Source organism: Cupressus sempervirens, chromosome 7 (assembly GCF_028749045.1).
Source record: "Cupressus sempervirens isolate cs-2001-9-10 chromosome 7, ASM2874904v1, whole genome shotgun sequence".
NCBI lineage: Eukaryota > Viridiplantae > Streptophyta > Pinopsida > Cupressales > Cupressaceae > Cupressus > Cupressus sempervirens.
The window spans coordinates 61,451,648-61,465,247 of record NC_143124.1 but is presented as its reverse complement, the minus strand read 5'-3'; the positions used below and the strand labels follow the sequence as shown (position 1 = coordinate 61,465,247).

At 38.7% G+C, this 13,600-nt stretch overlaps 1 protein-coding gene across 1 annotated transcript; it reads left to right on the top strand.

Annotated features, from left to right (window-relative positions):
* The first annotated feature begins 12,132 nt into the window (after window positions 1-12,132).
* Window positions 12,133-13,228, top strand: LOC149545474 (disease resistance protein Roq1-like). Its single transcript, XM_089793773.1, has 2 exons — window positions 12,133-12,644; window positions 12,733-13,228. The coding sequence occupies exons 1-2, from the start codon at window positions 12,133-12,135 to the stop codon at window positions 13,226-13,228; spliced, it is 1,008 nt and encodes a 335-aa protein (XP_089649899.1).
* The last annotated feature ends 372 nt before the right edge of the window (window positions 13,229-13,600 follow it).

Below are 13,600 nucleotides of genomic sequence, written 5' to 3'. Positions count from 1 at the left end.
ATTTCAAATTCATTTTTCATGGCCTCTTTGAACTCACCAATTAGAGCCTTGTTATTACTAATAAAAATTAAATCATCTACATAAAAGACAACAATCAACATATTTCCATGTTCTCCCTTGATGTAAAGAGTAGGCTCACCATTGATTTTGCTAAAGCCATTGCTCATCAAAGATGAGTCAATCCTACTGTACCATGCCTGTGCAGCTTTCTTGAGCCCATATAGAGCTCTCCTCAATCTATACACCTTGTGTTCTTCACCTGCAACTTCATAACCAAGTGGCTTCTCCACATATACTTCTTCCTTCAATACACCATTTAGGAAGGCAGACTTCACATCCATTTGACATACCTTCCATTTGTGTTGAGCTACAATTGCTATGACAACATGCATAGTTCCCATTCTTGCAACGGGGGCATATGTCTCATCATAATCTCTGCCATACTACTATTTGTAGCCCTTGACTACCAGCCTTTCCTTATGTCTATCAATCTTTCCTTCAGCATTGCATTTGGTCTTGTAGACCCATTTCACTCCAATCACTTGCTTTTTGGGAGGCAATTCAGTTAACTCTCATGTCTCATTCCTTTCTATAGCATTTATCTCCTCATCCATGGCCTTACACCATTTCTTCTCCTTAACAACTTCTTCAAAATATATTGGATCACTATGAGAAAATAATACAAAATTAACACTCTCATCATAGTCTTCATACCTTTCATCTTGGTATATCTTCTTGAGACTCTTGGTCTTTCTTGGTAATAGGGAGGAGAGTGTGGGATCATAATCTTCATTTTTGTTTCTTTGCCGACCAATTTGGTCTTCACTGTTACTCGGCACTGACACTCGGTCATGCCAAGAGTAGCTCAGTAATGATTGAGGTTTCTTTCTTTTTCTTCTATTTGCTCCTTCCTGTTTTTCATCAACATCCTCTTCACTCATAATTGGCACTTTAATTGAGGTGCTTGGTGATTCATCAATCGGTCGATACCATGACTAATTTTCTAGAAATTCCACATCTCTTGAGAGAATCATCTTATTGTTCAATGAGTCATACAATTTGTATGCCTTTGATTCTAAGTTGTACCATGTGAAGATACACTTCACTCCTTTGTCATCCAATTTTTTCCTTTTCTCTTTAGGCACATGTGCATATGCAATGCATCCAAACAACTTTAGGTGTCCAACTATGCATCTTCCTTGTGACCATGCTTCCATTGGAATTCTATCACAAACAGCCTTTGTAGGACACCTATTAATTAGGTAAACTGCTATTGCCATAGCCTCTCACCAAAATTCAGTTGGGAGACCTTTCTCTTTCATCATGCTCCTTGCCATTTCAACAATGGTCCTATTCTTTCTTTCAGCCACTTCATTTTGTTGTGGTGTATAGATGGTTGTGAGGTCTTTCTTTATGCCATGTTTCTTGCAAAAATTTACAAAAGAATTGGAGGTATACTCCCCTCCTCTATGTGATCTTAGGACCTTGATATAGTGTCCACATTCTCTTTCATCCTGGGCTTTGAACTCAAGAAACTTATCAAATGCTTCAGATTTAGATTTTAAAAAATAAACCCATGTCCTATGACTGAAATCATCAATAAATGTCATGAAATAAGTACTCCCCCCAATGGAAGTAACTTGCATAGGACCAACTAGGTCAGTATGCACTAACTCTAATGGATATCTAGCCCTCCTAGAATTTCCAAAATTAAAGGGAAGCCTATGTTGCTTACCCAAAATACAAGCCTCACACTTGTCACATGAATTTCCTATTCATGGAAAACCTTCTAGCATTCTTTTATTTGACAACAAATTTAAACTAGCATAACCAAGATGACCATACCTGAGGTGCCATAGCCATGGGGGGTCTTCAATCACAGTCCTTAGAACTGATTGTGTGGGAGGTGCAACACCAACTTGAGATGAGAAACATGTCTCTATCCTCAAGGGAAACATTATGTTCTTTATCATTTGAACTGTTGCAAGTAAGTTCTTGCTCCCATCCTTTTCATGAATGACACACCTATCATTATCCATTAGCACTTTGTATCCATTTTGAATGAGCTAACCAATGCTCATCAGATTGTGCTTCATACTAGGGGAAAAATACACATTTTGTATTTCCTTCTTCTCAATTTTCTTGGTGTAAACCATAATAGATCCTTTGCCCACTACTGGAAGGGTTCCATTGTTACCCATTTTAATCTCAGATTTGAAACTTTTGTCAATAAATGAAAACAAGGTTTCATTATCACTCATGTGGTTGCTACATCCACTATCCAGATACCAAACTGTAGGGCTTCCTTCTTCACCAACATTACACATGATAAAGGCAGTGCCATTGTTTCCATTTCCCATGTTCACATCAACCACATTTTCTTGTCCTGACTGATCATTTTGCTTCTTCTAATATTCACTTGCATAATGCCCATATTTATGATATTAGTAGCATTCTACATTACTCCTATTTGAGTTCTAATTTTTCTTACCTCCTCTTGAAGTGTTTTGAGAAGTGCTTGCTTGCTCTGCTCTTCTCGAGCTTTCTACTGCAACATTTTTTTGTCCTCCATTTCCTCGGCCTCTACCTCTGGAGTTTTTGCTAGAGCCATTTCTTCCTCTCCCCCTTCCTCTTGGATTTTATTGAGCCTTGAATTATTTCTCTTAGGAAGAAGATGTAGATCTATTGATCCTATACTCATGGGTTTGAAGAATACCCATCAACTCATCCATTGTCAAAACAGTGAGGTCTTTTGCCTCTTCTATGATCATGACCAAATTGTCATATTTATGAGATAAACTCCTCAATATATTTTCTACTATCCTCTTCTTTCGATAGTCTTCTCCATTTGACTTCAGTGGGTTAATCACATTAGAGGTCCTTGAACTGAAATCTGCAACTGATTCATTTTCCTTCATCTAAAGTTTTTCAAACTCTCTCCTTATATTTTGTAGCTAGACTGTATGGACTATATCAGTCCCCTTGAAGTTCATCTCAAGGATATCCCAAGCTTCCTTTGCATAATTTACTAGTACAATTTTGGGAAAAAATTTCTCTGTCATTGTTGCCTCAATCAGACTTAATGCCTTAGCATCCTTTGTCCTTGACTCTTTCAGGTAAGTCTTTTGATTATTGGTAAGGGCAACATACTATGTTGGGTCTGTCACATCATTGAACCCATTAGTCACAAACTCCCATAAATCATTTGCAACCATTATGGTCTTCATCTTCTTTGCCCATGTATCATCATTTTGTCCATTGAATGGTGGTGGCCACTGCCATATCTTTCGTGCATCTCCTTCCATGTTAAATATCATAGAAAAATTTTCCTAACCCATTGTGGATATGGGGCCTCAAAGCTCTAATACCATGTGAATAAAAATAAATCACAACTTTAATATTTTCGCTTGGCACCTTAAAGAGCCGAGTGGCAGGAGGGTGCCGAGGAAGGAGTTGAACGGACTCAGCACTCAAAGGGAAACTCAACACCAATGGATGTCGAGTGAGCTTGGTAGTGTGGATGCCGAGTGAGCTCGGCTTAAACTATAGTAAACTTCTACCAAAGAAAATGCTGAGTGAGAGAACTTATAACGTGAATGTTTCCACCACTAAAACCAGAGAGCCAAACCTTGAGATATTCAACAATAAACTTCACAAATACAACAAATAAGGGAAGAGAAATGGATTCAAGTATGCCTACTTGCTTGCTATTTAACTTTGATTCAAACTATTACAAAATCTAGGAGCATTCGGCTTCAACTAGAAAACCCTAAAAATAACCCTAAAAACTTCAAACTTTAAACTTTAAACTTGCAGCTCTAATGGCTACATAAAGGAATGCCTGGAGCAATCACTGCTTCAACAGGATGAATCAAACAATAACAAACTTACTGAAAAATCAACAAAGAACCATGTGCAACTGTAGACACAAAATAAACAAACTTCCTTTTGTCTCTCACTAGATCTGTTGATCGCTTAATTTCTTCTTCCTTCTCTACTCTCCTCTGCAACTTCTAATCTACTCAACTGACTCTCTGCTCATCGAATGAATACTAGATATTCCCTTTTTCTTCTGCCAAATATTTTCCCCCTCATTTGAAAATTTGAAAATTCACCTACTTGTAATAAATTTTCTGGCTATTGTGCAAGTCATCAGGGGTGGTTGGTGGGCATTTGGCTCCAGGGACAAATGTCAACTGCAATAAATATTCTAACAATATCCAAGTGGTGGATTTGACTAAAATATATAGAGGGCATAAAATCAAACTTGTCTATTGAAATTTTTTGATATTTCGTCAAAGTTCCAGCCTCTTAGCATACACAATGACCATTTTTTCTATAATTTACTTTTGAGTACTTGCCTTTTATTATTATTATTATAAATTGTACACTCACATATGCAACAATGACAGTTGTGAGAACTCTCATCTCCAATCCAAATTATGACTATATAAACTTTCACAGCCCGCTCCAACATGTCAGAATTGGGAAAAAATAGCGTGACACCTAGGTAATTGTGAAAAAATATCATGTGTATTATGTGTCTTCCATGGAGATGAATTTTCCATGTTTGTACCTTTCTTCATCTCAGTTTCCCACATAAACATGAATACATTATTCACATCAATGGTCATCTTCACTTGCTCTTTTATATTTATCTCCACTTGCTTATTAAATAAATCTCTTTAGTTTTCATAATCTCTTTCCCTATTGTTAGGAAGTTTTTTTTTTTATGAATAGTCCTATTCTATTAATAAAAATATACAATTCACAAAAAAGGTGTCGAGGAATACAAGATCACCCTACGAAAGAGTTCACACGGCCGAAGTCGGACTTAAAAACATGGCCTCTACCGGAAACAACTACTGTTCATAAAAAAAAAACATAGCAAACTCAGGCTGCCAAAGCAGTGCCTACTGAGGGAGGAGGATCATCTTTATCAGGAAAACCCCACACATTTGTGGGATTGTGGGGCAGGCTGGGAATAGTCTAGCTATCATCAGTAATAGCAGGATCAGTGGCAGTCTCTACATCTTTGACCTCTTGCCACGGAGGAGAAATCGCCAAGGCAAGGCGAGGATACTTCCCAGAATGCACCTGTCGAGGACCAAGAGGAGGAGCTAGGGACTAGCCAGAACCACCACAGGGTGGGGAAATAGAGTGGCGCCTCCATCTGCCATCACCACCACTTGGAGAGTGGTGGCGGGAAGCCTGGGAGCGTAGCATGTGTGAGTGGCAGCCTCAGGACTAGCATTGAGAACGGCAGCCACGAGGCATCAAGACATCAGTCGAGACATCAAGAGGCACTCTGGTAATAGTGCATGAAGCATTTCCCTAGTGGTTTAACAACTCCTGCAGGTGAGAAACTTCTAGGGAAACTCTATTAGCTTGTATCTAGATCTGCATAATAACATTATTACAAATGCCTGCCTTAGTGTACATAGCAATATTAACATCCAAAAAACTATGAGTGAATAGAAAAACATTGCTATCTTTCCATAGATAAAACAAAATTTCCACCCTGAAGTTATGCCAAATCTGGGTGAACTTTCAAGGAATTCTAGGGGAATCACCCAGTAGGATCATGTGCCATGAAAATGGTTCGGGCTAGAAAGGCTCGAAAAAATCATGAATCCAATGCCAATAATTTTGAGCACGCTTACAAAACTAGAATATATGCAAAAAGGACTTAGGTTGACTACAGAAAGGGAATCTAGGATCAGGAACCCCAATGTTCTTGAGCTGAGGCCCCAAGGGAAGACCTTGGAAAGCAAGGCACCAAGCAAAGTGGGCAATCTTGGGTTCTGTAATAGCACTCCAAATGGTGTCAAAACGTTTTCTCCATTGATAAAGTGAAGATTGCAAATGCCATCACTGGTTAAGCATGTCAACCATTAGAAGATGGGGCAAAAGCCATCTATACCCCATATTGGGCTTGTAATTAGAAAATAGAGTGGCAGGATACCACTTCCAATCATGCCACCAAGGACGAACAGTCTAAATCCCCACTTTGTGAATTAAGTGCACAGGGATGGAAGATAACAAAAGGTCAAAAGTTAGCTAATTAGTACTGCCAAGGAGGTATTGGACTTGCATATCAACCCATGACCTGAAACTCATGGTGACTCTTGAGAAGAGATCCTTAGGAGTGCGGATGCCTTGTTTGAAAAAACACAAAGCATTGGCACCTTGAGTCTTGTTGAGAGGAGTACCCTGAATGTAAAACAAGGGAGACCACCAAATGTTCTGTTGATTCAAGGATAGTCCATTGCGAAATTTATCTCCAACCCAACGAAGCAAAGGCTTAATAGCTTCCCAAGCTTTCCAGATTCTCTTAATAACAAATGAGCACTGTATGGCCACTAGTTCACACATGGTGAGAAGAGTTGAAAACCAATCCCCTTCCACGTTGGCCTATTAACAGGGAAGTTGGAAAAAATGCAATGTCGAACTAGAATCTTCCAGGTTTCATCATGAGAAATAGCTCGGATAATCATCTTTTCACAAAGAGTAAGGCCTTGTTTTTGAGTGGAAAGTAGGCCAAGACCACTAGAATCTCTTGGGAGACAACAAAAATCCCAAGCAACTCTGTGAAAACCATGATGATCAGAACCAAAAGCCCAAAGAAAATCTCTGAGCAAACATTCCAGCTTAAGATAGGAAGCTTTGGAGGGAGCCCAACAGGAAGAACAATACACATGAGTGGCTGCCAGAATCTTCAAGCAAATTTGGAATTTACCAGCAAGAGATAGCAGCTTGGTGATCTAATAGTCGAGCTTTTTGCTAATCTTGGCAAGCGCAACATTCCAAAGCTCCATAGGAGAACCCTGGAAGGCAAAGGGAATGCCAAGAAGTGGAAGATTTCCCTGTGAGTAACCCATTTCCACTGAAACTGGCTTAAATAATGTGGAGCTACCAAGAATTATTGGTGGCAGCAAAGCATTTTATGCCATTGAATGGCAAAGCCAAAGGCTTGACAAAAGGTGTCTAGACAATTTAAAGCACTTTTGATGTTTTCTTCATCCTCAAGAAGAGTAAGAAAGGAATCATCAGCAAAATGATGATTGACTAACTGGGAGGAAGATTTAGGCAAGGAAATACCATGAACCAGCCCTGAAGACATAGAATGAGCTAGTAAATAGCCAAAACCTTCAGCAGCAAGGACATAAAGCACTGGAGCTAAAGGGCAACCTTGCTTGATTGAACAAAAAAGTCTAAAAGCCTTAGATTGTGAATTATTGATCGTAATGCAAGCATTAGCATCACCAAAAGAGCATCTCCATGGACTGAAGGAAATTCAGACCAAAACCTAGAGCCTAAAGCATAGCCAAGATGAAGGGCCATTCAATGCGATCATAGGCTTTAGCAAAATCTATCTTTAAAAAGATAGCCTTCTGCTTGGACTTGCGAGCCCATTCCATGCCTTCCTAGATAGAAATGATGTTGTCAAGAATAAATCTAGACTTGATGAAGCTAGTTTGCTCAGTCTGCACAATTAAAGGCAACATGTGCCTAATTTTGAGAGAGAGCACCTTGGCAATGATCTTATAAGACACATGGGTCATCCCACAATAATGGGTTCCACTTTTTGACCAATTTTGACATTGAAATCAATATTTTTGCAACAAACATCACGTTCAACTAACTATATCTCGAAAACTATAAATAATTCCAAGATGAAATAAACTAATGATATTGAGTACTCTGTTCCTACTTTGTAACCATATTTTTTAATCTGAAAAGAAAAAATTTATTTAGGTTAATTTTTTCATCTCCTTCCAAAAGTGGTACATAATCAAATTCAATATTTTTAAAGAGTGACAATCTATTTGACACATAACTTTTTTTCTAGAAATGATAATGATGTAATTCTTTTAGTGCTAGCTAACATCAACATCCAAAAGATGCATTTGGTTTGATTTATTTTGGTTGAATATTGTATAGTTTATGAAGTTTTGAAGTGACACAAATCATAATTCGGACATACATTCTGTTTGACACAGATAATTTGAAGTCAATTTATTAGAAACCTTTTTTTTTTTTCTGAATAGAAAGGTATCTCAATAAGCTAGTTCCTACATATTTTTTCAAAAAAAACTGACTTAATTTACTAATTTTCTTGAGGTGTCGAAGTCGGTTGATGTTGAATCAGTAATGAACCTATAATGAGTTAAACTCATATTTGAAAGTCGTAATGAATATAATATGAATTACAATTATAGTTGTTGGAAAGCTTGCTCCGAGTAGCACAAATTGGCATTTTAAATTTTATAGTAGGAGATCATTCAATCTCAATTTTAGGGGTCAAAAGAGCCAATTTCATTTTTTCTCTAGAAAACAACACCAAAAATTTGTAATTTGAGATGTGTGCACGAACACAATGTTCGCATGAACACAATGTTCATGCGAACTTGTCTAATATGTTTATTCAAACATATGTTCGTACGAACATATGAGAAAAATAATTTTCCAGCCAAAAATTTAATTTAGCATGTTCACGCGAACATTTATAATAATTTGTGTTTGCACGAACATACAGAAAAGGAAACTTTATCAAGCTCTGAAACGAAAAAGTGGAATTTTAATCACAAAATCGTTGTTACAAATATGTTTGCACGAACATATTATTAGGGTATGTTCGCATGAACATACCTTATTTAAGCTTAATATGTTTTTGTGAACATAGAATGCTTATATATTCATGCGAACATAGTTAGCACGTTCAGGCGAATATATGTAAAATTCTATATGTGAATTTTTCATCATTTTGCGATTTCCTTTGTCCCCCAAAAGTGGTACCCAGTATTGTGGGTTCACCCACATTCAGAAGGGTAATGGCCCTCTAATTGCATATGTCCTCAGGATCACCAACTTTAGGTATGAATTTGATATTCCCTTTATTAATAATCACTCCTAAGCTCTTAGAATGATATGCCTTGAGATAAACTTTGTGCAGATTAGGACCTATTTGCTCCCAAAGGTGTTTGTAAAATTCACAAGAAAATCCATCACACCAAGGGGATTTGTCATCTGCAATAGAGTAAACTGCCTCTTTAAGGTTGCTGAGGGAAAAAAGTTGCTCACAGAAAGCACGTTGCTCAACTACAAGGCAATTTGGAGTGACAAAGATACACTTTCTGAGAGCTTCGTCCTGAGCAACCAAATTTCCTAGCGAAGCAAAGACATTCTCATAGTGATGAACGAATGCTTTTAGGATGTTGGGGAGACCAGATAGAACAATCGTTCCCTATTTGTTCTTTTTATTCCCAGCATTGGTATGACAGGCTCGGAGAGCCTGAAAGAACTCCTTTGAAGCTTTATCGCCAACCTCCAACCAGTGGAGACGGGCCTTGAGTTGGGCTCCTTAGGAAACATAGTTGTTACCAATTTTCTTGTCATGGTGAAGCTTGACAAGTTGAATTTGTAGATCCAAATCAAAGGGGTTGAAGGTGAGAGCCTCAGAGGCTTTTTTGAGGGCAAGCATGTTGGCTTCATAAGATCATTTTCTAAATATTGCAAGCTGACACCCATAGATGCGCAGGAACTGAGTAGTTCTAGTAATGGCATCATTCCACCTTTGAATCAACCCCCTTTGGGAATGCGAACGTGGCTCCAAATTCTAGACATGTTGGACATGAGAGACGATGAAAGCATACATTAGCAAAGACATGTTGAGGAAGAATTGAGACTTGGCCACTTTGGGGATAGCTGTTTGCCAACAAATGACAAAATATATGGGATAGTGGTTTGATAACGTCACATCTATTAGAGGAATGACAAATAAATCTCAATCTTTAGAAAAGGAGAAAAAATATTGCATAGAGATCATAGCATGATCAAGATGTTTTAAAATACAGTCAGAGCCAGCTCAAAAGTTGGACCAAGTGTGCTAGACCCCACTACCCTAGTGGTGGTTTGTATTGGGATCAAAAAGGCTCAATTTATTTCACATGTAGTACTAGGCTTCTCTTTCCCTAGCTATCCAACAAAGAGGTAGAATGCCATCTTTGTCAGATGTCACTTCAACCATATTGAAGACCCCGCACATAATCCAATTAGCTAGAGGCAAGTTGTTAGCCAGCCAAACTCACATCTGGGACCTTTCCACATCATCATTGGAGGCATAAACATTAATGATGCCAAAAGAATGATTGTTAATGAAAAGAAAAAGCCAAACAATTCGATGAGTGGGGTTAGAACCATGCGAAATAATAGCAAAATGAAGGCGAGGTGACAAGAGAGTAACTACACCACCTCGGCCAACTTCATGTTGAGAGGAAAACATAATGCTATCCTGCCAAATGACGCAGCACATAGTAGAAAGCATGAAACTAGAGATCTTAACTTCTTGCAGGTAGAGAAAATCTAAATTACCAAGTCTATGATGGGTATCCCGGACATAGAATTTTCTCGGGAGGTCTATAAGACCTTGAACATTCTATGAGAGGAACTTCATGAGAACTCTTTCATATCATCCTCATCCTCAAGAGAGGAGTAGTTATTCTACAAGAAGGTAGAAACCAAGTGGAAGTCAAATGGGAAATCCTTTGAACTTACAGCTTGTCATTTCACCTCTGGTATCTCCTCACATCCAAGTGAATTGCAAGAACACCTTGTCACCGATGGCACTATGGAAGAAGTTGCAAGAGGAGTACAGACCCCAGCCAAGGCAAAAACCCTGGCAGCTGCCTTAATCCCTTGCGTACCAGTAGGGTTTGAAACCTGTGAAACCCCTAGAATAGATGTTGTGGAAGCCCCTAACATCCCCACACTAGCTGGTGCTGACGCTCTTGTCAGGATAGGAGAAACCGTGATGACTACCACATAGGATTGCTTGGGGGGCAAGGGATTCAAGTTAACCTTGCCCTTACGCCTAATAGTAACCCATTCTTCTTTTTTTCCTTTAGCCTATTTGGTAGGCGCATCTTTAGGCGAGGACTTGACCCTAGGCATAGCCAGAGGGAAATCTTTGATCTTGTGTTTTGCAAACTAGCACCTATAATAAGTGTTAGGTAGGTTCAAGTAAAGCACCTTTTGGGAGAAGGTTTGGGTGTCAATCTGGATTTCCATAGAATCCTTGAGATCTTTGGAAAGATCAACTTCGACGCAAATGCGTCGCTATGGACAAGCATTAAAAAATTTCTTAGGCTCCTTGGTGACAACTTTGCTAAGGGCTTTGGCAATGGACTCAATGAAAGGCCACATAGCAAGGGTAGACCTGAGAACTCGACCCACACAGGAACCCTAAGCTTTTTATCATCTTAGATAGTGAAGTCTCGAGATCATTTTTGGAAAACAAGCAAAGAGGAATGCACAGACCAAGGTCCGTTGTTAAAGACTGCGTCTGCTTGCGACGGGTTAGTGAAGCAAAATTAAAAAAAACCTTTGGTAAGGTTTTGCATAGCATCAAGGTAGACTTTATGAGGAGTCCAACACTTGTTAACCCATTCTCTCAGCATAGCTTTAGGAGGAGTCCTACCCAAAAAGTAACCTATCAAGGTATGTTGCTCTAACCAATCACATGTAGTATCAAATTCTTACAAAGGAAGGATAATATCAGGATTACCTCGTGAAAAACCTTCAAGACAAACTTGCGTAGTCATTTGTTCTAAGGTGGCACCATGGCAGTCTAAAGCAATAGCGTGAAAGCAACAGCGTGAATACTAGAAACAACTAGTTCACCACTGACCGGAGCCATTAAATCCTAACCTAAAAGCTCTCACAATAAATGCAGTGTGACAAGTGGTGCCTATAGAAGGAAAGCTTAGACGAAGAGCCATACACAAGAAAACTAAAATTTCACATCTGTTAGGCAGTTTTCAAAAGTGTGGCGACTGTTTCCCATTGTGAAAATGCATACATGCTTAACTTCAGAAAGAATAGGAGCACTTAGCGCTTAATGGTCAACTTGTCACATGACAATTGTGGTAATCTTCTGAATTGATGCCAATCCATTTGTGTTGGCAATAAGCATTCTATTTTATTACGAAGAGCTGACTTTGATGTTTTGATAAACTTGTCAACATTTTCCCTGCCCCAAATAAATTTATGTACAAAAGAGGAATACTAAGATGGTAATTGCTATATAATTCAACCATACAATCCCCCTCTTTATCTAAGCAAAGCAGTGAAATGGATCAGGAGAACGCCTTCGATAGAATGGCACCTGCGTCTAGTTCTGCTAGAGTTGATTCATCGTTTCATCGATACGATGTCTTTATCAACCATCGAGATCCAGATGTGAAAAATACTCTCGCAAGCGTTTTATACCACTTTCTACAATATCTAGGGCTAAGAGTTTTTTTGGATTCTCCAGAATTACAAGTGGGTGATTCTTTGTCAGTCACCATACAACAAGCCATTCGCAGCTCTCAAGTTCAAATTGCTCTTTTCTCCCAAGGCTATGCGAATTCAAAGTGGTGTTTGGTTGAGCTTGAGCTCATGCTCAAAACTGGGGCTAAAATAGTTCCTCTATTTTACGATGTCAAGCCCTATGCTCTCCGCTACGCTGAAAAGGGAGTCTATGCGGATGCATTCATCAAATATAGAGAAAAGGGAAGGTACATCGACAAACTTGAAAAGTGGCAAAAAGCCCTTCACGAAGCCTCTTTCATCATTGGTATAGAAGTCGATGCATTTAAAGGGCAAGCCTTACTTTCAATATAATTTGCTAGCATTTTTGCAATCTCCTCTTCTTTGTTTTTTATTTCATTGTTGGAAATGTTTCATTAGGAATATGGGCGATCTATGCAAAACTGTTGTGGACACCGTGTTCAATGAAGTGAGAGAGGGTAAAACAAAGCTGAAACTAGATTTCGCAGTTCGTCCTCTTGGACTTGATGAGGTCGTTAAAGAGATTGACGATGAAATTTCTTCCATCGTACTGTACATTCCCGGAAATGGTAGAATCGTAGGGATAGTTGGAGATGCCGGAATGGGAAAAACAACTATGGCTAAAGAATTCTATAACCACTATCATCCCTCGTTTCACAGATCAAGTTTTCTACTTGATATAGGTGAAGCGCATCGAAACAAAAATATGGCACAGATGCAATACAAATTGATGTGCGATCTGAGTATGCCCCTTTCACTTTCCTTTTCCCGCAGCCCAAAGGAAGGATCTGGAGTAGAGATGATAAAATCTCATCTTGAATATATGTATTCGCAACCACTCATTGTTTTTGATGGAGTTGACTGGATCAAGATCAGCTCGCAGCACTTGCATTGATGGAAATTCTTAGTCACGGGGCACTGGTAATTGTTACTTGCAATGATGCAAATATTTTATGTAATGTTGTTAAACCTTATAGGGGGTTTGTAAAATTTTATGAGATGAAAGGAATGGAATTGAAGTATGCAAGAGAACTCTTGTGTTGGCATGCATTTCGCCAGTCACATCCACTAGTTGGTCGGGAGAAATTAGTTGAGAATATGTTGAAAGTCACAGACGGTTCGCCATCTAACTTGAAAATTGTGGGTGAGAGTATTTACTCTATGCAAACTGCAAAATGACAGATTCAAATGCTTAAAGGCCGGGTAATGTTTAACATGAATTCTATTTACTTCATCTTTGTGCTTTTTTCTCAAGAGCATAATTTAT

What these genes read in the sequence shown, in the direction of transcription:
- LOC149545474 (XM_089793773.1), top strand. Translation starts at nt 12,133, where the DNA reads ATGGATCAGGAGAACGCCTTCGATAGAATGGCACCTGCGTCTAGTTCT. An exon ending in GAAGTCGATGCATTTAAAGG is followed by an intron (nt 12,645 to 12,732) that starts GCAAGCCTTACT and finishes ATGTTTCATTAG; the next exon opens with GAATATGGGCGATCTATGCA.